This window comes from Parasteatoda tepidariorum, chromosome 5 (genome assembly GCF_982258835.1).
Source record: "Parasteatoda tepidariorum strain Cologne lab strain chromosome 5, Ptep-v5.0, whole genome shotgun sequence".
In the NCBI taxonomy this organism is placed as follows: Eukaryota; Metazoa; Arthropoda; class Arachnida; order Araneae; family Theridiidae; genus Parasteatoda; species Parasteatoda tepidariorum.
Window position 1 is genome coordinate 3,165,958 of NC_141759.1, and position 27,347 is coordinate 3,193,304.

Genomic DNA, 27,347 nt, shown 5'->3' on the forward strand with positions numbered 1-27,347 from the left:
TGTTTTGTGCTTTATCTCATTAAAATGATTATTTTATCAATTTATTCATTGTGATATGTAAACATCTAAGTGGCTTTTTTTCTTTCCTTTTTCCCCTTTGCTATTAAATATTCTATTTATATTACTTGATATTTTTCTTAATGCTTTTTAAGCATTTCAGAACTAATAATCAAAAAATTTTGTCTGTTCTTTACCTTTTTTTTTCCTTAAAAAAAAAGGAAATAGTTATTAAAATGTAAAAGCACAATAACTTTTTTTTTAAGAATGTATCAGCATCAGTGTTGGGGTTTTGGACAGGACACATGGGTTTTTACTGTCTTTAAGTGTCCAAAACCTTGAACATTGGTAAAAGGTAAAAATTCTATATGTGTAACAATTGAACACCAAATAATAAATACATATTTTAATAAATATTTGTTTAATAGGAAAAGAGAAATTTTGAAGCTCCACAATTCATTGAACAAGAAAAATGAATACCTTTAAATATAAATAAATATGCTTTTAATACTGATAACTTATGTTTTTGCGTAAGGATAAATAATCCAATATAAAAAATAAGATTAAACTTTTTTTAATAAAGCAGAAACTTGTCTTCATCTTGTTTCTTGTTCAAAAATTAAAATTTTATTTATCACAATAAATTTTTTTTGAAATTGTGACATAGCTTGAGTAAATAGGTTTTTGGACAGGAAAACAGGCATTATTTGCAATAGCCCATGCTCTTTTTTTTATATAAATTTTGAGGAAAATCTGTTTAATTTTTTTAAATCATCAATTTGGTTTCAAACAGAGCTTGAAAATTATATTGCCCAACATGTTACAACTCCGACTAGATTGTAGGTTTAAAACCACATAACAGATTTTAGCTTCAAAACAAAAGGAAACTGATTTGAAGCCTCATTTTTTTAAAATATACAATGCTGTCTAAAGTCAGTACTATAAGGCTAACACATTTACAACTTGTGATTTACACGACTCATTTCCAGGGCTTGTATCTGTCCTGATATTCCTGATTTTAGTTTATGTTCAAAACATCCAATTTTCTATATTTTTGATATTTTATGATGAACTTTTATAGTCACACAATTATTGATGTGTCACTTTCACATGACTTTTAAAATTATTGATTACAGTAATCAAATTATAGGCATTTTAAATGGTTGAATTGAGAGATCATCTCTACTAAAACTACTTCTGTGTACAGAAGTGTTAAGTTGCATATTCACTGTGTTTTCATGTGGAAATTATTAAAAACATTAATTAAAAATTATTCGATTAAGGAAATATGTATAGTGCTAAAGGAAATTAATTTGATTAAGGAAATATGTATATGGTATATGTATAATACTCAAAAAAAAATAATAATACGAATTTTTTAAAAAATGTCCCTTTTTTTTGCCTATTACGAAGCCTGCGTTTCAAAGGTCAGCAAATCTCTTACATAACCAGCATCCTATCTGCTACACTCTGAAAAAGAAAAAAGTGTGCCTCATTTTATTCATCTTAAGACTCTGATGTCAGAGGTGTTTGTATGACATCGAATCTCCCATCAGATGGATCTTTCAGATGAATTTAAAATTTCCTATCTGTTAAAGACTAAAGTTAATAGCTAGCTTGAAAATGAAATTTTCAAAAACATTTTTTACCTTTATTTGACTGTGCTTGAAATTATTTACTTAGAAATACTATTAAATACTAATTAAACACTTCTGATTTTCATGAAATTATTGAGATGCTGGATGTTGCTGATAAAAAGTACCAAAGATTAAAAACGAAAATATTGATTATATTTAATGAGGAATAAAATTTATTGAATTTAGTTATTGTTATTGAATATATCAACCCTGGTTTGATATTTGTGTTAGGTTTTATTTTACTTTTAATGTTGTAATAGAGATACAGAAATTGGCTATTTGGGATTCGTCCTTGGTGAGAATCCAAAGTCAATGATTCTTATAAACTTTAGAAGCTTACGGCCCAGGACTTCCAGATTTTTGTATCTAAAAGAGGGTCCCTATTTTAAAAAATACATATCTCCTATTTAAAGATATAGTTTATAAAATTTAAATTAATATGATTGGAAAGATTTCTTCAGAATTTCTACATTAATTGCCTTAAAAGATCAAAATCAGGTAGATCTTTTCCAATGATAATGAAACACACTTTATTCTTTTAGAATAACACTTCTTTAATGGTAGGATAGAACAGTATTATTGAAAACTGAATAATATGTATGTTACTTGAATGTAAAAGAATTTAAAAATAAACTAATAACTTTGTTAAAACATTCTAAATCTTTAGAAAGTACAAAATTTTATTTTTGAAAAAAATTGCATTTAATTGATACTCCAAAATTAAAATCAAAATGTTTGTAAAATTTTCTACCCTATAATTTTTCTATCAATGTGCACATTTTTTAGGTTCTATATCTATTGATAGTTAGACCAAACAAAGAATTTTATTAGTATTTTTTTTTTTTATAGTTCAGTTTAATTTCAGTAACATAAATCTGCTGGTGTGCCATGTTTTTATTTTTTGCGTTGAAAAGAAGTCTCCATCTTTTTTTTTTTTTTTTTTTTCATATTTGCTATGCTATCACATCCAAGCCAAATCACAAAAAAATGGAGCACTTCAATGCATATAATTTTGTTTGCATTGGGGACAAATAATAAACATTTAAAAACTGTTTTGTAATGTATTTTTCAGGTGACCCAACAGTGTAAGGAGAATATCTTTGCGATTCAGACCCTAAAAGATTTCCAGTACTTTGAGGAGAGTAAAGACCAGGGCATCAATGTTCGTGAAAAAGCAAAACAGCTGGTTGCCCTCCTGAAAGATGAGGAGAGACTGAAGAATGAAAGGGCTAGAGCTCTCAAAGCTCGGGAAAGATTTGCGCGGTCTACTTCGTATGTCAAACAACAAGACACCACTGTTCCAAAGGTCTCTTCTTACTTTCCTCTACAATTTTTTTTTTTTTTCAAAATGCTTTTGAGAGATGCAGTGTTTTTTGATAATAAATGCAGTAGAGCCCCGATTATCCGACTTTCCGTTTTAACCAAGCTATCAAAATATTTCAAGGAGTTTTTTATTCTAGTTTATTATTTTATTTTTAAAACTACTGCCGGGGAAAAAAATCTAAATTTTATCTTCCAAACACTCAGGAAGACGAAATCCAACAACTTGATCCGATGATCGTTAATATCGTCAATAATGAAAATTAATCTAGCCAAGATGCTGTAGACAGTGACAAGGAAAATCAACTTATAAAAATCTCTCATACAGATGGACTAAAACTCACCGGAAGTGCTATTGAATTAATAGAAGGACGAGAAGAGGCGACAACAGCCTTCCTGTGATCCCTAAAAATGGTGAAGTGTAGCTGAAAGAAAAGTGCCAAAGTAATGTCAAACAAAAAACAATTAAGGGCTTATTGAAGTAAAAACTCTTTCATTCTCGTAAAGAGTTTTTAATTATAATATGAATTGCATGTGGTGCACTCATATAAATTTTGTATTTGTTAAGCATATTACATTTATACCTACTCTTTCCTTTTTCATACTCTTCGAGTTAGACATGGTCCACATTAAGACGGATAGTCAGGACTCTACTGTAATAACTTAATTATTGATCAGTGTTATAAAAACAGTTCTGTCAACTAGTACACAAAACAACTACTCTTTGAAAAATATTTTACAGAGTGGTAGATAATTTGAAACTAAAGCTTTCCACAATTTTTGTTAAATTCGGCAACATTTTAAGAGCCTAACCAGAGGGCTGGAACAAAGTAGTGTTTCATATGAACTTTCAAATCATTTACATCTAGTGGTGTGAACATTGAAACTTAAATTTTGCTACCATTAAAAAAACTTTAAACCCTGTAAAAATAACGCTAACTTTTTGTTATCTTTTGCGAGACAATAAGTGAATCCAAATAACAGACTTCACCATGCATGCGTTACAATTGAAATGCTCAGTACCGCATATTGTTGCAAATTTTACAATGTCTTCAAAGTAAGAAGAAGAAGAAAAAATTCTGCTTGAGATTTTTTTTCAATAAAATTAAAATATGATAGGTTTTAAAAACATGTCCTTTAAAAAATAATTTCTTTTTTTTTTCTGTTTATACATTATTTGTATCTTTTTTTTTTTAAATGAGCACCTGATTTATGTTTGTTTTGAATGTAAAATTTGAGAAAATGTTATATTATTAAAATAAATTCTGAGTGCACAAAATAAAAAGCAGCCTGAATAACTTTTGATTGAATGAGCAGATTTTCACGTACTAGGACTCAATCTTAATAGTTCAGGAGGATATATTCAGGATTTCTTAATATTCAGGACCTTAAATTAATTAGTACAGATAATATTTTTAGTTTTGAAATCAGTCATAAAAATGTACTTTCTCTGAATAATCATGCTTTTTTTTTTTTAATGGATGTCTATTTATTTGGGGTAAAGATTACAAATTCCTTGCCCTCAAAATATTGGGGTATCCACAATCTGGAAAATGTGGTCCCAATGGTTTGTTCGGGAAAGTGGTCTAAATTTTAAACCCCTCCATGATAATTTTACTTTTTGTTTAGTTTGCAATATCTTGAGAATTTTGCATGTAAAATTAATTTTTAAAAACTATTTATTAATTTTTTTTAATAATAGTATAAAATTTTTGAATTGTAAGATATAAAAAATTTTTCATCTCTTTATGGAACGTAATTTTATCTGACTAATTACCGAAATTTGGATGAAATAGATTTATTAGTTTTTGAGAAATTAAATTTTAAATATACTACTTTTTTTAAAATTGGATAACTCAAACTATTTGACCAACTCATGCTAAAACCATTTAAGGTTACATTTGGCTATTTAAAGTTACATAAAGTGAAACTTGCTTAGAAAAATTAACACTTTTAGCACAGAAACGAAAGATTTTTACATCATTTTAGAATGTGTAATTTAAAATTATTTTTTAATGACTATTAAAAAAAATAATTTATAAAATTAACAAATATTATTTTTTGCCAAGATTTATCTTTAAATAAACAAATTATGTATCTGTTTGCAAACTTTTTCAAAATATGCAAAAAATAAAATTAGCATTGAGGAGGCCTAACTTTTGACTGGTCTCCTGAACAAACTATTGGAACCTTATTTCCCAGATTGCATATACCCCTCAATTTTGAGTGTCAGGAATCCAAATCCCTCAAGGGGCTGGAGAGGTACTATTCATTCAGGAAAAGTATGTTTTTTAACCTGATTTTGTAATTTAAAATATCCTCTACTTAATTAATTAACATATTTGCTATTGAGTCCTAGAACTCGAAAATCTGATCAGTAGATCAAAAGTTATTCAGGGCAGTCAGATTTTTTTCATGCACTCTACACCCTAAATGGTAAACTCTACATTTAACAAAATATTTTTCCCCCTCAGAAATGTGAATCTATTTTCACAATTTTACTACTGTTAATTAAAATTTTTAAATTTACTCTTGGAGTTCCTTATAAATTATTTTCATTATAAATTTAAAAAAAAATTTTTTTTGTTCAGCAAGCTGAATAAGTAATTGCTTGAGCATAAGTGACCTGATATTAAACAGTTATCTTAACAATTAAAAAAAAAAGAAGAAAAAAAGATGGAACAGCCTTTTTTTATCACAATTTTATGCCTCTAGGAAGGCTCAGGTGGTATCAAATTGATTTTAATAAAATACTGAGGAAAAAAGTATAGATTTTTATTTCATTTTTGAAAAGGTAAATGTTAATTTTTTTTCAAGGTTTTCTTTGGTGGCAAATTAGGGAATCTTGAGTATTTTTGGTACAGTCTTTGGTCCGTCTAAAGCAATACCATCGGTTCCAGCCAAATGTATGGAATAAAGCGGAAGGAGAGTGCAATATTCAATCTCAAATTCTAAATTTTTGCAAAATTTTACATATTAATGGTATTTAATGCATAGTATAATGTTTTTATTAAATAAACTCAGTTTTATGATCAATAAGCTATTATAATTTAAACTGTCTGTTAGTATCATAAAATACAAATGTCATTTAAAGTTATATAAAAATAAATCAATGTCAGTGAAAAGTTTGATGTAAATACTGAAATATAATTTGATCCTTTCCGAAAAAATCTGTCATTGAAGACTGTTTTTATACCCGTTTAATTCGCCAATTCATCAAAATTAGATTTTTCCTTTCAATTTTTACTAAGACTTTCATGACTTGAAAAATTCCTTTCTAATGCATTCAGATTTTTTTATTTTTTTCCAATCCTCGAAACTCAAGAAATTCCAAATTAATGCGCTATTTTAGTTTGGGAGTTTTTAAAATTTATTGTTTCCAAGATTCATTGTTTTTTCCCCCGATTAATTCAAATCAATCCTTTTCGCTCTCAACTTTGCAACCCACTCAGAGTTATTCAGTGGATTAAGCTATAATAATTATACTTAAGAGAAAGATACATTGTACACTAGTGTGTTAGGTTTGTGAAACTTTTTCTCATCAAATTTAATAGCGCACTAGAAGGGGACCACAAGTCTTGACCACAAAACAAATCACTTTGTACCATTTTTACATCCTAAATGATATGTGTATGAAGTAAATCAAAAAGGGGTGAAACACCATTTGTTTACTTCAATGTATAACTGACAGCATTAGTTTTTCAATTTAACCAACACCTGTTTAGACCAACTAATGAAGTGACCACCTATTGTATCCTTGTCTTAACTGAAAAATGGAAATTCCATTCTAGCTGGTGAAACATTTCTCAAAAATAAAGTTTTTTTTCTTCATTTCAGTACATCTCTTTTATGCACTTATGCGGGGACAAAAAGCAACAAATACCCATTTAAAAGGGGGAGTTTAATATCAAATGATTTGGTTCCATTAATTTTTATTCATATAAGCGGGTTATTCGATTATCCGATGTGGTCCAATTAAGTGGGAACGACTGTATATTAATTTGTGGTTGAATCATATTATTGTATTAATTTGGATGCATACAATTTTAAGTTTTCATGCTTTTATCATTTACTGCCAATATTATTTTCATGCTTTTTTCTTCTTTTTTAAAAAATATGTTGCATAGCTAGCTGGGTGTAATACTTTTTTAGAATTGTTCTAATCAGAAAAAACTGAAGGATTTTTTACTCTCAAATTGAGTATGTACCCTGTTGATCTAGATTTTTTTTAGTGTGCGATCTTCAATGAAAGATGTTTTCTTGTGTGTCGTTTGAAAGTGTTCTTTGATGAACCTTGCCCGCAAACTCATTGAATTTTAAATGCTTATCTCTTGTTTTTGATATTTTTCTAAGTAGTTTATTTATTTCAAACAATGATTTTCAGCAATTTGGGTCATCTGACTTCAGTCAAGGTTCTTACGACGAGGACATGCTCTCTCCCGGAGGTAAGAATCTCCCACAAAAAATAGTTTTTCATAGAACCTCAATATAACAACTGATTAAAATGAATTTACTTCCACAGTTGCTTTAGCAGTTAAAATATTAATTATTAAAATATTTTTTAAATGATTGCATTAAAATGTTTCTGAATGACTTGGATTTTAAGTGTACAAAGAAAGTAAAATATAAGGTTAAACAAAGAAAGTTAATTACTAGTTTCATATGTTCAAAAAACTGCTATATTTAAAAAATAAATAATCTGGTGTGTGTAATAATCAATATAAAAATTAAAACACTTTTAAAAAAATCTGTAATTTCTACAATTTTTGTCAAAATTAGGTGGCAGCAAAAACTTAAAAAATTAGTTACAAGAGTCAAATTGATTGCAGAAAGATTTTCATTTTATCTAAGTCTGGTGATCATAATGACATTTTTCAATTAACGTTTTGTTGTCTACTATAAGTACCAAATAATGTATTATTATAATATTTATAATAACTTTATAGCAACTCTCGCATATTTTGAGGAATAATTATTAATGACCGACCTTCTAATTTCCACATTATTCTCTTAATATCTATTCTACTGGAAGCTTTTTTAAAAAAAGCTAACTACACTTGAAAGAAATTACACAGATCTTTTTTTCTGCAGGTTCATTTTGTTCAAGATATTTTCTATACCTTAATATTAATGTAGTAACAAAAGTATTAAATTTAATGACACACTTTGAAACCTGGGATAAAAATTAAGAAAATACAGTCATTGGTCTGAAGGAACAGTAACTAAAAGACATTGCTAGTCTGTATGTATTTTTACTGATTTGTTCACATATCTTTAATAGATTTTTTAAGGAAAAGGTTAATAAAGTGAATTTAAATGAAAAATTACAGTAAGAGAATAAGTAATATTCACAGTTATGATAGAATATGCTATTTTTTGACAGAAATCACTTACCAAAACACAGAACCAAAAATAAAAAAAGAAGATTGCATACTATACCTATACAATTGCTAATCTGAATGACTGCTGTTAATTATTCATGGTGGTCTGTGTCAAAATTTTAAGGCTCCGAAAATTTTAAAGACTGATTTTAATTTAAAACCTGGAGGCTACATATTTCTTTTTCATCATTAAATCTATCAACATAATTTATAAAATATTCAATGTTAATTCTGTACTAATTCAATTCTATAATATAAAATATACATTCTAAAATTTTTTTAATTTATTTAAAAAAAATTTATTTAAATGTCCTTGTGTCATTTAACTCTACATTTTTGCTCTTAAGATTAAATTGAGTAACTTGTTGCATTGCTGTTGTTAATGAGCTTTGTTGCAGCTCTTTCCTTGTCTGAGCTCGAACACGCTCGTCCACAGACGGCAGGGGAAGAGGAATTGCAGCTGCAGTTGGCTTTGGCGATGAGCAAAGAGGAGGCGGATCAGGCAGAGCGCATCAAGAGGAATGATGACCTCAGGCTCCAGATGGCTCTCTCTGAGAGTGAAGAGGAATTTAAGAAGAAAGTGGATACTCCGAACGAGAAGCAATCGCAGCTGCAACAGTCTTCGTCTGCCATGGAGGACTTGTTGGGGCTCAACTTGAACACGAATCCTAACAGCAACTCACCCACGCCATTGCTCGATCCTTGGGGATTGCCCATTACCACCTCTAAAGTAAGGAGTTCTTTAACCCATTCATGCCTGATTTTTTTCTCCAACTTATTCTATTGTATAGTTATGGCTGCAAGTTTGTCGCGGGAAAAAAGACCCCAAATTCGCGGGAAATTTTGAAAATTACACAAATTCTAAACATAAAAAAATTTATTATACAAATGGTGCAAAAGACGGAAATTGCGCAAATAATAAAGAAAGCTTGAAAATACACAACAAAAGTATTTCTTTGAATTTCAAGCAATATTAATATTTTCATTTAAATGAACAGAATTTTGGTGCAAAGTATTGTACAATGTCAGATTTTTCTCATTTATCTTTCGTCTTTCATAACTTAATACATTTTTATACTTAGAAAACTATCTTTCTGCGTCAGCGCTGTTTTTAGGCACCGACAAACTTCGAATTGCCACTTCTGCCAATTTTGGAGCATTCGGTATTTGATTTCCAAAACTCAATCAATTTTCCTTCACCAACGCGCAATTCCTTGACCGTTGCTTTGTAAGAAGTAATTGCTGTGAAAGCTCAAACATTCTACATTCAAACTACTAGTTACAAGTACTAACAACCTTACTAACTACTAGTCCCCCCCTTCATCTAAGAAACTGATCCATGTTTAAGAAATCACAAGAAGCCGCCTAGGAAAAATTAACTGGATATGTAGAAAGGCAGTAGAAATTTCATTGCCCAGTGCAATAGCATGTATAACAATTTTTCTGCCAAAGATTTGATTTATAACATTTTCCTTCTTTTGTGATTCCAATTTCTTTTGTTCTCTTACTGACTTCAGGAAGGTAATTACCCTCCCTAAGTGTAGAAAGACCACCTTAGTTGTCAAGATTGTGATTGTCTCTTATCTCTGAATTATTTTCATGTCATTTTGCTATTGATTCACTCCCCTAAATATCTAATCAATTTTACGTGTTCAATTTAAGGTTCAGGAAAATAAAAAATTCTGTTTAATAAAAATAATAAATAAAAAAAAATCACATTTTAAGCAATTTTCGCGCAAGTCAAGACATATTGAGAAATTCGCGGATTTTAGGAAAAAGGATGACAATTTCGCGGAAATTCGCGCAGCGACAAACCTGCAGCCCCAATTATAGTAAATGGTGTCAAATGAACGTAAAAAATATTTTTTTTTAAGAACTTAAAAACTAATTACAGTATACTCTCGATATCTAAAACTTCAGTAGCTCGAAAACCTTGCTATTTCAAAAAAATATTTTTCCATTTCGCATTATGTATCCACCTAATGTTAATTTGAATTTCTATATTGAAGAGTTTCTTTTTAAAGCCTTGCCTGTTGAATTTTGTTCCAAAGAGAAAATAAATTTTTTCACTAAAATCACAATGTAAGTTCATTATAAGCCAATTATTTTCTATTTTTATGCACAATCATTTTTGTCCTTACCTTTTAAAAATAAAATTATAATTGTTGTATTTAGACTTATAGTCAACTATCTCTTCATGCTTATTTATTAGTAGTCATTCTTATGTTTCAGGACTCTGCTATTTAGGATATATTTTTCTACTCTTTAGAACATATTCAGTTCTTAACTTGTTATCGAGAGTGCACTATTTATTTTATAAAAATTTATTTTTTCCAATTTTGGGACTCTAAGCAAGAATGGGTATGAGTTTTTTCCCATCCCATATATTTGCATCCACTCACTTTGAAAAATTCCAGGCAGACATCTCCAACTAAAATACTTTTCCCTTTGCCAGCTATTAGCAATAATCAATAAATATTGCAAAAAGTACTGACAAGAAAAAATACTTAATGCCTGAAAGGAAGGAATACTGTTATTATTTTTTTTTAAAATTAAGTATTCCATCCTTTTTTACCCATTATGTTACTGGTACTACAGGAAGGGGGGTACATTATTTCCTTTCATAGCATGCCTTGTTTTTTTTACGTCTGTTTATATACTTGTTTTGAAATTTTAGTAAATTTCAAAATAAAAAGTGCTCTCTTCGTCTTATACACAGATAGGCTTATATTTGGAAATATACAGTACTTTTTTGTTGACCAAATTACAATGCATATAGATTCATGAATTATCTATTAAAGAACATATAAGACACAATTTACTGTTTCTCAGATTATTTTTAAAACAAAATAAAAGCATAAAACAATTTTTTTTTTTTTTTTTTTTTTTTTTTTTTTTTTTTTTTTAGCGAAATGATTACATTTTATTAGAAAGAGCCTCCAAGCATTGAGTCCCTAGACATTATTCTGAAATTTCCTTACTGCTGCTTAAAGTTTAGAAAAAGACAGAATTTGTAAAAAAAAAAGTGTAGCAAAATGATTTTTTTTTTTTTTACATTTGTTTATTAGTTTGACTATTATTAGTCATTACTTCTGCTAAAAAATAACACATCTTTTATTACACAAAATTATTTTAAGAGTTTTGATAAAAGTGAGTTTCTAGAATGATGAATCTAAAATAATTTGAAAATATTGGTTATTCGAAGTAGGATTGCACCAATTAGAAAAAGTTATATTTTATTTATCATTTTTTCTGCGAAAATATTATATTTTACTCTTTTTTTTTGTCATAGTGTTTTTTAAATTATTTATATAAATAGAGTGTTAATCTTTAGAACTACTTTTTGCAATTCTATTTAGTTTTTCTTTTAATTTTACTTTTTTTTTGTAGAATACAGCTGATCTCAACGTTTGGGATTCTCCAGATTCATTACCTGAGAAAAATCACAATATTGGTAACTAATTAATCATTTTACTTGTTTTTTAAATTATATGTTTGTTGTTTAGCAGTAATTTCTTTCATCATCATCATAGTTGGCCAGTCCATTTTGGGCCAATGCCTTCCTCTGAAGACTTCTCCATAATGACTTCCGATTTAGTAGTAATTTCTTTACTGACTTAAATCATGATGACATTAAAGTATATTTAAACTTTTTATGAAAGTATCATTGGCCAAACTTTAAATTTTTAGCTAATAGTCAGGTATTACAATGTAATAGTTAATAATTTAAATTATTCTGTAATTTTTGATAAAGCTGTGCCCTACTATCTATAATTTGATTCTTTTTTATTAGAGATTTTGCAATAATTGTTAATTTAACTGTAGTTAAAGAGATGACTCAGTTAAGGTGTCAAGTGAATATATCCCTGCTTTGACCCCAGGGGCTAGAGGGTTAAGGTTTGGTTTGACCATTTCCATACTATGTATATATAGATAGATAGTTAGTAGAAAATCCTGTATCCAGGATCACAGAGACTTCTGTAAGTCCGAAAAATAGATTTTTCCGGATAATGCACAGCTTGCAATGCAGGTCAGGGAAAACCTGGAATTGTCAGAGAATTTTATTTTAACTCAAAAAAGCAGGGAAAGTTGCAATTTTTTACAAAAGACCTTGAAAATCCCTATATCATACCTATAAAATAACCATTAGAATTATCAGTAACAGTAATCAGTTATTGAGATTCAATTTAAGTAATTCTAACATCTATTATAATTATTTTATATAATTCCACTTTTTAGAGAAACTTTTCCATGTTTCTTTTCTCATTCTATTATATGTTTTTGCTCACAAAATCTAATATTTGACATTACAAATAAAACATCAAAGTTTTCTGATGAAAAATTGCATGGTATAGATATGGTATGGATTTTGATTGACATTTACCTGGAAAAGTCAAGGATTTTTTTCTTTCTAAAATTGAGTGGAAACCCTGTAATAGGTGTTTAACTCATACAGCACCAGATACGGAAGAGAACCATTTATCCGGTATCCAGATAACCGGGAAAAATTTTGATCGGTTTTCCCGCCATTTTAAACTAGAACGATTATGAAAAAAGCGGAAATTGAACTCATCCTTGAAGTTGAGTAGAGGAAAATGTAATGGAGGGGAGAATTTTTTCCGCCGTTTACCCAGAGAAAGTTTCCTCTGTGACCTTGAAGACAGGGAAGGGTGGAATGTTTTATTTTCTCCTTTAGGCTGTCAATCAAGCACAAGGGTGTGGCTTGCTGATTTCGTTTTCTGTTTGATTTACGAGGGGGGTGGGGAAAATGCATTGCATGCATATCAGTGAACAAAAGATGAAAGAAAAAAATATATTTATCTATTTGACATCGATTAATAAAAATAAAATCTTTTTCTTCTGAATAAATTCTCATTCTTTGGAAGTGCGGTATCATTTGCAAGTTTTTATTGATGTGGAATCACATCTGCTGTAATTAAATATCGTGTTTTTATCAACAAAAAAAAATAAAAGGAGAATTGTTTATTAATTTAAGCATAGGATTATTTTATGAAGCAGATTGCAGTTTTGTTTTTCTGATTCCACTATGTTTGATTTTTTTTTCTTTTCGCGATAAATTTCGCACTCAATAAATTAATTCTTTTTATTCATAAATTTTATCATTAGGTTTTTTTTTTAAATTCTGTTGATCTTGCCTTGTTCCGGGTTTTAATATTTATGCTAGTGCCTTTTTCAACTATCGTTTCGGTTCGATAATTTTCAAGTGTTTTTATTTAGATTAATAAGTTTTCCTTTTATTTTATCGTTTCCCCCGTATAATTAGGTATGAAATATATTGCGTTATTTAACCATTGGTTTTGTTTATAATAGTTTATTTAGGAATTGTAATTATTTTTAAAAAATAAATACGAGAATTTTGTATTTTTTAAACTTATTTTTCTACCATTTTTTTTTCTTTTTAAACTTATAGGAGTACCTTTTTTTTTCTCTTACTTTATGCATTACACTTTTTCCTTGTAATTCGGGTTCGATTAAACATCGATTAACGACACTTTTTGGTCGATCCAGAAAACCGGGAAATTCAGACATCAGGGATAGCGATGGTCCCGAGCATCCCGTATAATTGGTTCTCTGCTGTATCACAGTTATGTAACAAAAATGTGATTTATACATCTTTCTACGGTTGCAGAAACGTTACTAAAAGTTGCAATCAAATTGATATCACAATTTGATTCCATAGAGCTTACAATTAGGTAACAGGAATCGGTATCGGATACAGCTGTAAACATGAGCCGCAGTTTGCGAAATGTAGTCCAATTAATTTATTCATGTGAGCTGTCAAAATTTTTAATCCTTAAATGTTTAACAAACTTTTTGATCATAGATCTAAAACTAATAGCGCAATTAAATTCTTGAAACTTGTTTACCCATAGGTAGATGAAAAAATTTTTTTTTAATTATTTATATTTCATTTAATACTATTTGAAAAAATTTTTGAATATTCATACACATTTTTATAATTTTTTAAAAATATATTACAAAATCCAAGTTTTGAACAAAATTAATTTAATAATTAGAGTGAAAAATTTTTTAAAAAAAGTCATATTTTTAATTTTTCGAAATCTTTTTAACCGATTTATCCAAATTTTGCATTTTAATATTTGAAATTACATAGTTTTAAATGAAGCAAAAGCTTGTAAGGTTTACAATTTAAACCTTTATTCAGCTATTATTAAAAAAATATAAATAATTTCAAAAGTTCTTTTTTTTTATGAAACTATCTTTGGATTAGAAAGTTTCATAAGTGGGGGAGGAATTAACTGAAATAGTCAATTAGCTCTAGATCTATGACCAAAAACATCAGGAAAAAAATACATTTTTCTTCAGTACATTCTTGTTTCTGATTTTGTAATTTAATTTATAGTTAGCACTAAATTAGCATATTTGAGATTAACTCTTTGAACCATTAAAACAAGTCTCTTCTAAAAGTTATTCTTTATATCCTTTTTATTCACTCACTGTATTAGGAAGTTTGGCTCTTTCTTAAAAAAAGTTCTTTCTTTGAAAATAATAATTATTGCATTTAAAAAAAACTGAGGTGCAAGCATATATTCAATGCAATTTTATTTTTTTATAATTATATATAGAATAAAAAGTTAGGGATGTAACGAATAGTGATTTGGCCAAATACTGAATATTCTGCCGAGACAATCCGCCGAATAGCAGCATTTTTTTTAAAAAATCATTAATAAACATTATTTTTTATATAGAAATAAGATAGGAGAGATTAGCAAGGTTAAGAAAATAGTCAAAACTTACCTGTATTATTGGTATGGGGTAAAGGGGAAAAACCCTTTATAGAAATGTTTAGGATGGTGCGTAGCATTTTTAAAAAGTGCTTATAGGTGCTTATTTTCTTTTTTTAAAAACCCTCAAAGGTGCTTTTTTTCTTTTTTTAAAAACCCTCAAAGGTGCTTTTTTCAGTGGGTTTTTTAAAAAAAGTGTTTAATATTTCCTTTTTCGAAAAAGAATTTTTTTTGGTACCATGTCAATTTACTACACGTATTATGCAAACGCGTGCTTTTCAGATTGTTCTATTCAACGTTTTGACAATTCATTCAACCACAATCCATTTCAGTGTACTATTGATCTGAAAATGCGAATCATTTTACATCTTTGATGAAATACTTGCGAGCCCACATGTGCGCCTACTGAGTTGGTTTCGGAGAGATTCTTGTACTCACATATGCATTGCTGTATTTTGCTAGATATTCTCCATTTCAGGCTTCATTTTCCACCCTTTCAAATCGAACCGAAAAAGCTTTCGATCTTTTTATGGTAGCTAATATAATCAAGAAAAAAGTTCTTTGTTAGAAACTAGTTATTTTATTATGATTATGTAAGTCTTAGAAAATTATTTTGCCTTTTATTAATGTATATAGTGCTTAAAAATATTTTTTGAGTGCTTAAGAAGTACTGAAAAGGTGTTTATTTTTTGTTGAAAGATTTGACTACACACCCTGAATAAAGATAATTATATATTAAGATAATTAGAAATATTTAAGATAAAAGATAAGCTAACAGCTTTTGAAAGAAGTTTTATAGTTGCAAGAAGAAAAAAAATATATATCTTCCTAATTCTTAAAACAAAGCGTTAATGCTAAAAATAATATTTTCCGTAAAAAATTATCCATAAAACATTTAAAGAGATGATGTCTATCAGAAACGCTTTTAAAATTGCAGTGCTATCATAAAATGCCTATAAAAAAACAACTATTATATACTAAAGGAAAGCAGAAAAAATAAAAATCTATCCTAATTTTTGAAAGAAAATTTTAAAGCTAAGCATTTAAGTTATCCAATTACCGTATTTTCAAGAAAAAAATGACTAAATAGCATACGTCCAGAGCTTCGAAAAGTGTGAGGAAAAATAAAATCACAAAATATGTAGTAAATACTGTGTGTTTTATCTCTGAAATAAAACACCTATTAAATCACTTCAAAAAAATATATATATAATTGATGAATCTAATGAAGCCTTTCATTTATGCATCTATTAAAAAGACATTTATAAATGGATACTAGACTCTGATTTCCTATCAAGGATACAATATACGTTTTTAATTTTGATTAATGAAAGTAATCGTTGTTTCTCTACCTTTTTGACCATAGATAATGCCACCTAGGATAAGAATAGGTGGTCCCGTCACTCTTATTTCATTAATAGAAAATTCAAAATGTTTCGACTGTATTAAAATTAATCATCTCCTGGGGACTTTTGATGTTTATTGTCAATGCAGGGTTGCCACAGGCGACTAAAATGCAACTGTTTTTGGCGTTAGGGGACTTACTTTTGCCTGAAAAGCAACTATTTTCAGGAAAAGGTGACTATTGGAAAATTTTTCTGTACTCGTAGCGATGTTTTTTTGAAAATCATAAATTGGGTTGAAAACCTGCGTCCCTCGGAAGCTTCTGAGCGCACTGAGTTTTTTTTCTTAAAAAATAAAAAATATTTTAAATTGCAAATTTTAGTCATCCCTTTTTAATTTGTTCAATTTGCACAAATTACATTGTAAGCCTGTTTCGCTTCTCGATCACCTTTTCAACGATTATTGCTACGAAATTTCGCATGATTTTAAGAAACCCTACTTTTAATATGATATTACGGTGCATGAAATATATATATATTTGCTAAAACAATTATTAGTAAAAGGGAAATTTTTTTAGAAAAAGTATGTCGTTTTAATGAAAAAGTCTTTTTTGAATGAGTTCTTATAATTAAAAGTTTTTAGTTTTCTGTTAATATACAAATTTTTTTATGTTAAAAATTTAGTGCTAGAACACTAGCGTTTATAAGAAAATTATCATATTTGCCTCCAACTTGACTAAATGGATCATTGTATATGACAATGAAGTCATTTAATAAAATTTTAGTCATATTATTGAAAAATTTTGGTTCTTATTTAGGCAACTATTGTCATAGTTTTCTTCAACTATTTTCATAGTTTTCTTCAACTATTTTCATGTTTTAGGCTATTAAAAGCAACTATTTTGTTCATTTTTTCTGTGGCAACCCTGTCAATGGAAAAAATGTTTGTTTGGACAGCTTAAAAATGTCCAAAGCCATTTTCGGAGTGCGGATCTTTTTTTAGTTCCAAAACTAGAAAAAAATTTTACAGTTTCTCTACTAATTGAAGCAGGTCACTTTCCATAGCATTTTAATAAACATTGCTGTAATTTTCGTTTGCATTCTGTGACGGCTACCCTTGCTTATACCCTATTGACACCTTTCTATGTTCGTTCATTATCAAGAATTTCATTGTTTGTTATCTATTGAGTCATCAACAATAAGATGTGTCTCTGAAAAATCAGTGTGAGTGCTGTTGCCACTGAGTGAGTTAAATTATGAGCACTTAACATTGCTTTCTAGAAAATCAAATTTCCTTTTGCAACAATTAATTAAGGAGAAACATTTAGGCACTCTCTTAATTTTATTATAAATGTTTTTTTTTCAGTGAAAAATGATCCATGGAGTCCATCTTTAGAAAATTCAAATGGCAGTATAAATTCAAATGAAGATTTTACTGCATTGCAAGAAAATATTAGTAAGTTAACTTCTTTATTCTTCTACACTATGGCTTCCTGTTGTATGATTATACAGAGACTTTAAACGACTCAGAGAGTTATAATTTTTTATTTTTAAATTTTTTATTTTTTTTTCAAGCAAAAAAACTTGACATTACTATATTGTATAACTGCCAACTTCTGATATTTTTTCTAAAATTCTATTTTTATATATTTAAATTCTCACAAAATTAATGCTTTTCTTTTCCTATCCTGGATTTAATTTTTTTTTTTTTAAGAGTTACAGCATCAATAATAAATTAAACATATTTATAAATACAGCATACTCTCAATATCTCGTAAGCCTTCGTATGTCAAAAAAAAATGTTTTTTTCCCTTCGCATTATATATCTACCTAATATTAATTTCAATTCCTATGTCAAAGAGTTTCTTCTCAAAACCTTGTTATGTCAAATTTTTTCGAAATGGAAAATGAATTTTTTCAGAAAAATCACAATGAAAGTTTATTGTAAACCAATTATTTTCTATTTAATGCACAATTATTTTGTCCTTACCTTTTAAAAATAAAATTATCTGTCATGCCTCCATGTTGTGATGGCACTGTCATCAAGGTAGATATTGTAAAAAGACAGAGGAGGGAATGCTCTGATATAGAGCGGAAGTGAATTGTTTAGGTGTCTTGGTTATATTAATTTTCTAATCTTTTACCATTGTTAATAAATATTTTTTTGTGTGTGTGTTGTAAACTGGTTACCATTTTTTTTTTTTTTTTTTTTTGACCAATTGTGTTTTTGGGAAGCATCTGAGTGAAGAAGGGAAAAGGAGGAAAAAATATACTCAATATCATATTATCATTGTTGTATTTAAACTTAACGCCAAGTGGTTGAGTGGTAGTGCTTCGCGCTCCCGTGCCACGGGTCCTGGGTTAGAACCTCGGGCCGGGTAAGGTTGACTCAGTCTTTAATCCCTTCAGTGGGTCGATAAATGAGTACCAAGCACGCTTGGGAACTAAGCTTGGAAGCTGACGCTTGGGAATTTTTTCTTTGTTACTCTCCCTTTTAATCATAGTGGTTAATTTCTCTGTATTTACCAGCATATGAAATAGTACTATTGCTCTCTTCTAACCTGTGGCAATCAAGATTTACTATACTCCTAATCTTATTCTTGAAGTATATAACTTCAATTATTTTGATAATTCTAAATGACCAGCTTATTAAGGTTTAGAAAAAACTTATTTCAAAATCGCAAATATGAGCGTAGCCCTTAAGTTTTAAAAAATCTAATTAATTATTCTCATCTTTTCTTCTGATGTGTGATTTTACTTTTGCCATAGTAACATAGGAAATAAATGAATTTCCTAAAAAACTCCTTTTTGGATTTCAATAAAAATTATAAGCCAACTAATTTCATTCATGTTGGTATCAATATTATAATATTAAAGCAGAATCATCCTCAATTTGAATTCAGCTTTTATCTTTGTGTTAATTCTTTGAAAATATCGTTATTAGCATGCAAATGGATAATTTTAAGGATGACCTTACTGTTTTTAAGCAGGCTTTTATAATGATTTGTGTTTATTCATTAAAATTCTATTGAATCTCGCTGGGCCACAGGTTAGAAGTCTGGCATCATCCGTTATATCTATATATAAGTTGCTATTGTTGTATTGTGCACTAGAAAAGAACAGACTTTCCTGAATAACTTTTGATTGGATTTTTCCCTTTTAGGTCTCAGCTGTTCGAGAGCAGACTTCAAACACACTTATTAATGAGTGCAGACAATATTTTAAGTTAAGAAATCAGATACAAAAACATACTTTCTTGGGAACAAGCATACCATTTTTTTCAACTGATTTCTGACACCCAAAATACGAGAACTATGATCCCCATAGTTTCATCAGGAGAGCGATCCAAAGTTTACACCCCTTAATGCTAGTTTTACTTTTTATGTCTTTTACCATATCTTGAGATTACTTTCTAGAAAGTTTTTAAGGAAATTGAACTTTTAATAAATATTTATTATTTCATTATTAATAGTCGAAAAAATTTTGAGTTGTAACATGTAAGAAATTTTACGTCATTTTAAACATTGTAATTTTATATAGCAAAATACGAAATTTGGGCAAATTTAATTGAATAGTTCCTGAGAAATCGATTTTTGAATGATTGAATTTTAAATTCGATTTCTCTGTTTCACCAATTTTGTACTTTGGTATGTGAAATTACATTCTTTAAATTATGTAAACATATGTTTACTTTGAAATTAAAAAAATTCTTTGACTATTATTAAATAAAATAATAAATATTTACTTAAAAAAATTTTTTCAAGGATTTTTATCTTTGGATTTGGCAAATCTTATAATTAAGTGCAAAAAGTTTTCTATTTGCTTAAAAAGTTCTTGAGATATGGCAAAATACCAAAAAGTAAAATTAGTATTAAGAACTCCTAACTTTTGATTGCTTTCCTGACCAAACTATGGGGACCATATTTTCCAGATTGTGGCTAGCCTGTATATTTTGCTTGTCAGAAACCCGAATCCATGAGAAGAAGATATGTTTTTATTCAGATAAATTACATTGTTATGTCTGATTTCGTAACTTAAAATATCGTCTGCGCTATGTATTTAACATAGTTAAATTCACCCTCGAACTGTTAAGATTGATTCCTAGATTGTGAAAATCTGATCATTAGATCAAAAGTTATTTAGATTGTTCCTTTTTATTATTTTATTTTTTTTAGCACACTGTACAGGACAATTCAAATCCTCAGAGACCAGAAGAAAAAAAATTCAAAATGTCTAAAACTTGAATAACATATGTTTTCTCAAACAGAAGAGAGAATTATTAAAGGTTTACTTTTTAATCAAAGGTTTTGTATACGGTTTAAAATAGAAACCTTATATAAAAATGGCGCTATATTTTTTCATTAAATTATGCATTGCATTTAGGCATATTTATTCTTCACTTTTTTTAAAAAAAGAATAAGTACAAATTTCACTTATCCAATCTTTGATTGATGCAGAACTATCTATATTTATGAAGCCTCTGCAGCTATGACAGACTTTTAAACAAAAGGATTCTGCCCTTTTTATTTTTGAAACGACAATCTTTGTAGTTTCTATGTAATACTCTTGAAAGATCATTATTTTATTATTAAAACTTATGCCATGTTCTTCCTCTCATTGCTAATGTTATGCGATTACATGGATAAATATTTCTTTGCATTTAGTTTGTATGTTTTCAAATAAAATAAAGGAGCTAAATTTTTATTATTTAATGTTTAGGCTCCTTTGATATGATGAACATGAGAAAGTCGATATCTGCCGATGTGTCATCATCATCCAAAGACGGTGTTAGATCTTTAGATGCTTTCTTAAGTGGTACTGAATCTACACTAATCAATTTCGATCCTTCGGCTCCTCGTTCTAGAACACTTGGTAAGTATATGCACTCCCTGGTTTCAACATCTGTAAAACATAAGAGTGGTGTAAGTAATAATTATATCAAATTTATGAACTGCGATGGCTCAAGAGATAGAGCATGTTTGTCTTCCATTGAGGTGAACTGGGTTTGAATCCCAGCAATGACTGGTCAATATGAATTCGGCACCCGGCTTGCATTGACCACTGTGCTGACGTAAAATGTCCTCAGTGGTAGACAGATGATGGGTTAGAGTCCCCTTGCCATCAGGCTAACTGTGGGAAGCTTTTCTTAGCATATAAGTATTCCTTAGCATTTGAATGGACTGCATATTCCCTAGCTTTAAATGTTTTAAGTTTTTTTTATATATTTAATTACATGATTGCTTCACATTCTTTTAAATGTTAATGATTATTATTGCAAAGTCAAAGCAATAAATAAACTATTATTTTTCTTTCTTAAGACTGGAAAATTCCAATGTTTGGAAATGCAGAGTTGGCTCTTATTTTTTGAGTGTATAACAAGAGGAGTATATAAACTTGGTATTTTTGTGAAATTTTGCAAATCAAAAATGTTTTCTTACTGTTGTTGAAGGTTTAGAATGTATAAATTAAATAATCTTTTTTTTTATTTAAATTTGGAATTAAGAATATCACTTTTATCGGCAAACTTAAACTTTCAGCCTAATTTTTTTTTTAACCACCTTAAAGCAAATTTTCTAAAATGAGAAATATGAGCAAACGAAATCGCTTTGCAGCAGGATTTGTTATTTTAAATCAACTTGTTTTGAATGACATTTTAAATATAGTATTTTCTTCTTTTTTTTTAAATCACTGGTCTAAGTAAAATAATTTTTTTAAAAGAAATCATAAATGCAAAAATGTATAAGTTTTTTTTTAAAAATCACTGGTCTAAGTAAAATTATTTTGTTAAAAGAAATCATAAATGCAAAAATGTATAAGTTTTTTTTAAATCACTGGTCTAAGTAAAATAATTTTGTTAAAAGAAATCATAAATGCAAAAATTTATAAGTTATACAATTATAAGATACAAATTTTACAATTATAAGGTTCTCTAACTTTTTTGATTTTCATTGTTTTAAAATTTCTATTTTCAATAAATCCAAATCCTGCATTTACATGGTTTTACTTGATTAAAAAAACTTCTTTCTTCAAAAATATACAAATTTGACAAGACAGTCGACATGTTTCAAGCGCTCAAAAATAAGCGTCAATTTTCAAGACTTGTCAGGCGTAAATGAGAAGAGATAAAAGTGGTTTGAAATATAAAACGTAAAGTTGCCAAAGTAAAATATAAAGCAAAGGTGAGAAAGGAAACTTGAAAACCTCAGTAGCTGAGAGAAAATAAACATTAAATACAAAAAGACAGAACATGGAAAACCACTGTGACTGAGAGAAGCAAATTAGAGTAAAATGCATTTCCATGCCCTATGAAGGAGTGGTGAGAAATTAACAAGGGGATCAGCATTTATATGAATAAATGATGATTTCCTCAAGATTAATTAATGTGACTAACGTGGACATAATTTTGGCATTGTCTTAATTGAATTTATGTCCTAGATTCCAACAATGTGCAGCGATTGATGATTTCTCTTATTCTTTATGAACGACATATCTATTATGTTCCTTAGGTCTAAATTTTAAAGCATGTCTAGTTTGTTTGATATAGTAGAGGTCACATTGACAAGATTTGTTGTAAATTTTTGAGCGATTATTGAAAATAAAAAGTTCTTTTAAAGACAGATTTAATTTTGCTAGCTGGCTTAAAAATGACTTTAAAACCAAAATGGGACAATATATTAGCTGGAGAAAAAACAAAAATGACAAGTTCTCAGTAAATATTTGAGGAGAAGTGTTGTTAGTGAGCTTAGCAAGAGCTGAATCAGCTATAGATGAGTTAAATCCAAACAAATGGAGAAATTTAAGCTTGGAGTTTTTCAAAAAGAAGCATCGGGGCAAAGGTTTGGTGAACCAGAAACAAAAACTTAAAATGCAGAAATTTTCCCACAATTAGAGAAGTTAGAACTAACATGGGGGGAGGATGACGGCAAAATATTTACAATAAACAGAGCTGGAAAAATTATCATAGTACAGTAGAGAACCAATTAACCGGGATGCTCGGGACCATCTCTATCCCGGATGTCTGAATTTCCCGGTTTTCTGGATCGGCTAAAAGTGACGTTAATCGATGTTTTATCAAACCCAAATTACAGGTAAAAAGTGAAGAACTTTTTAAAATAAGAAAAAATCTAAAATATCTCCTAAATTTAAAAAAAAAAAAAGAAAAAAATGGTAGAAAAATAACATTTAAAGGGATAAAATTATTTGCAAGTTTAGACAAGAAAAACAAGTTTAAAAAATACAAAATTCGCATTAACTAATATAAAACAAAACCAATAATTGAAAAACGCATTATATTTCATACCTTATTATGCGGGAGGGGGGATGATGGAAGGAAAACTTATTAATCTAAATAAAAACAACGCTTGAAAATTATCAAACGGAACCGATATTTAAAAAGGCACTAACATAAATATTAAAACTTGGAACAAGGCAGGATATTATAAGATCAACGGAATTTTTTTTAAAAAAAATTCACCTTTAAAATCAATACTCTTAGCCAGAAGTTTCAAGTTCCTTAACTTGGACATTCATTGATTTGCTTGTGCAATGCCTTTTCCCCACCCCCTCGTAAACCAAAGAGAAAACGAAAACAGCATGCCACTCCTTTGAGTTCGATTGACGGCAGCTTATCAGAAAAACAACTGACACAGGAGAAAATAAAACATTTGTCCCTTCCCTGCCCCCTCTCGATCTTCAAGGTTAGAGGAAGAATTGAAGTTTCTCTGGGCGAAGGAGGAGAAAAATTTTCCCCTTTCCCTCTACTCAGCTTCAAGGATGAGTTAAATTTCCGCTTATCTTTATATTTTAAAATAGCGGGAAAACCAAGAAAAATTCTCCCCGGTTTACTGGATAAATGGTTCTCTACTGTATTTAGTTACAAGAACATCTTAAAAAGGTAAAATAAAATTAATTTTTACGATATAGTAAATAGAATGTTGGAGTCAACCAAGTTGATAACAGAAAATAGCTCGTGAGTATCGTGTCTAGTAAGACAAAATTATCGTCAACATATCTTTTCCACCATGAGAATTTGAACAATTTAAAAACCTTTTCTTCGAAACAATGCATGGATGTCACAAAGAATGAGGATGGGAGTTGCACATGGGTAAACTGTCAATTTGTTTTTATAAATTACCATTGGTTTAAAAAAGCATTTTCAGGGTTGCCACTCCACAGGGAAAACCTGGAAAATACAGGAAATTTAAAAATTACCTAAAATGACAGGTGATGCAAGCTAAATACTAAAGTTTTTAAAAAGTGCTTATTTTTGATTTACAGTTTTTTAATAGCCCTTAAAGGTGTTTTTGTATTCGTGATTTGTAAAAAGTGCTTTTATCTTTTAAAAGGAGATATTTTTTTCTTTTGCCGTGTCGATTTTCGTACTAAATTACACAAAAAAAATGCATGATTTTCACAATTTTCTCTGCAATATTTATCAGAAACTAGTTAGTTTATCATGATTATATAAAGTTTTTGAAAATGATTTTGAATTTTTATGTTTATAAATTAAGAACTTTAACGATCGAAAAAATATGTTTTATTACTGCACAGATCCTAATTTTTTATTTATTTATTTATTTATTTTTTTGGAAAGTGATTAAAAATATTTTTTAGTACGTAAAAGGTGCTCATTTTTTGTTGAAAAATCTGACTACGCACCTTGTAAATAGTGAGCAAATTTATAGCCCGTGTTTTGAATGTTCGAGATAATAGGTCTAAAAGCAAGTTGAGACTTGCAAACTTAAGGAAGGGCATAAAAATGGGCACAATTTGAAATAAAAGGAATGACGTTACGTTTAGTGTAGCCTGAAAAAGAACTTTTTTTTAAGTAGCAGTTGAATAAGAAATAGTTGAGCCAGACTTACAAATTGCATAAGGGACAGAAGCCTTCATATTCTCAACCATAGTAAGATAGAAACATAAAGTATCTGTGCACACAATCCAAAAGTATCTGCAAGCTCATAATATTTTAAATTGTAATAGAATAATTTTATTAAATATACAAAATCAGTTAACTATTTAATATTTTTATTTATTCTTGACAAAAAAATATGCATATACTTGTGCTATAACACGAAGAACATAAAAAATAAAAAAATTATAATAATAGTTATACGTAGAACTACATTCATATAAAGTAATTATCATATTAAGTAGTATTAGTAATTTTGCTACTAACGAAATTACATTAAAAGTTTTTCTACTGTCGCCGCAATCGTCTATTTTCGTTGTGAAACGATAGTCATATCAAGTTAAAAAAATCAGCTGATTGTAGGCTCTACCGCTAATGATGGGATTGCTAAGCTTTGCATTAAAAGTGGCAGTTATATCTTTTCTTTTTGGTAGCACGATGCATACAACCAAACATTGACTTTCTTCCACCTTGCATAAATCATGATTACGCTGCCCGTATTTTTTTCCCCCACTGAAAATTTTTTTCTTCCTGCATGCGGATACTTATTTTTATATTACAATAAATGTTTCAGCAAAATTGGAGAATCGCCACCGATATATCCACACACGACATGCGCACGTCCGGCTTTATTATCTAACTAAGTTCTCAACATGATTATGGTAATCGGGTTCGTTGAGAATAACAATCTGCTTTTGTAATCAAAATGGCAGAATTGCATGGTTTATTTTTAATTTTAATTATATTTATAAAATTTAACTAATTAAAAATGGAAGTTATTGAAGTATCTTTATTAAATAAAAAAATAAGAAGTTTAATTCTTTTAAAAAAGGTTAGTTTATGCTAAAAAAAATTTTTCTTTTTTTTATGAATTTTGCTTTGCAGAGAAATAAGTATTAAAACAGGACTCCCACGGGTCGGGAGAACAGGGAAAACCTGGAATTGTTAGGGAATCGTCAGGGAAAGTTGCAATTTTTTTACAAAAACCTGGAATATTCTTATATCATACCTAGAAAATAACCTTAGAAGTTTTAAAATTGTGCGTAATAGTAATCAGTTATTGAGATTCAAATTAAATAATTCTATCATCTAGTTCATTTATTTGTTGTAAAAATGTTGTGTATGTACTGAAATGTTCCCACCCTCATTTAATAATATTTTTTTACACAGAAAATCTAATATTTCACATTTCAAATAAAAGAATTAAAGTTTTCTGATGAAAATATGGTCTCAATTATCATTGAAATTTACCTGGTATATCTGGAAAAGTCAAGGACTTTTTTTTCTGAAATTGAGAGGGAATCCTGTAATAAAATACCATTTATTTTGTAAGTTAAAGTATTAGTAATAAAAATGAAAAAATGTCTATATTGATTAATTATGTATTAAAGAACTATTTTTTTTTTTAATAGAAATAGGTTTGACATGGCTTTGTTCTTGTAAGTATTAATACTTTTTTTTTTCAGGCAATCCTTTCCAGGCTGCTAGGCCTGCCCCTATGACTATAAATGAAATCAGGGCACAGAACACAGCCTTTCCGTTACCATCCGAGAGCAGCACTCTGCCAACTTCCGCCAGCATGCCTTTACAGAGTGCACTCTTTGCCACAAATGCTCCACCACCAGTCAGTCAGAATCCTTTTATGTAAACTAGACTAGTCGCACCCTTGCGAAAGCTCGGTTTTGAAAGCTTTTATTGAAAGTACACAAATTTGAAATAAAAAAGAACTTTATTAGTGCAAATTAAAAAGAATAATATCACAAGTTTAGTTGTTTTATTAGATTATATTTATGTATAACTTAATAGTAATTATATATGGGGCCTGGGGTTCCAATTGCAAGGATGAAAGCACTTACTAGCCGATGTTTTCAAATGGAATTGTTTAGTTAGAATACCTCACCAACACTAAATTGTTACAAACTATTTTGTTATTGGTTTACACAATATAAAGTTGCATTGAATTTAGTTAGCATATTTTGTCCTACTTAAAA

At 28.8% G+C, this 27,347-nt stretch overlaps 1 protein-coding gene across 4 annotated transcripts in view; it reads left to right on the forward strand.

The window, feature by feature from the left end:
- LOC107455573 (epsin-2) overlaps window positions 1-27,119 on the forward strand; it is a 33,075-nt gene extending 5,956 nt beyond the window's left edge. For all 4 annotated transcript variants that reach the window (XM_016073196.5, XM_016073197.5, XM_016073194.5 and 1 more), the window contains 7 exons: window positions 2,707-2,940; window positions 7,339-7,399; window positions 8,734-9,065; window positions 11,726-11,789; window positions 17,812-17,901; window positions 21,165-21,317; window positions 26,823-27,119. In XM_016073196.5, the coding sequence (XP_015928682.3) occupies window positions 2,707-2,940; window positions 7,339-7,399; window positions 8,734-9,065; window positions 11,726-11,789; window positions 17,812-17,901; window positions 21,165-21,317; window positions 26,823-27,004 (1,116 nt within the window). In that variant the 3' untranslated portion in view covers window positions 27,005-27,119. The remainder of the gene's footprint in view (window positions 1-2,706; window positions 2,941-7,338; window positions 7,400-8,733; window positions 9,066-11,725; window positions 11,790-17,811; window positions 17,902-21,164; window positions 21,318-26,822) is intronic.
- Window positions 27,120-27,347: the final 228 nt, after the last annotated feature.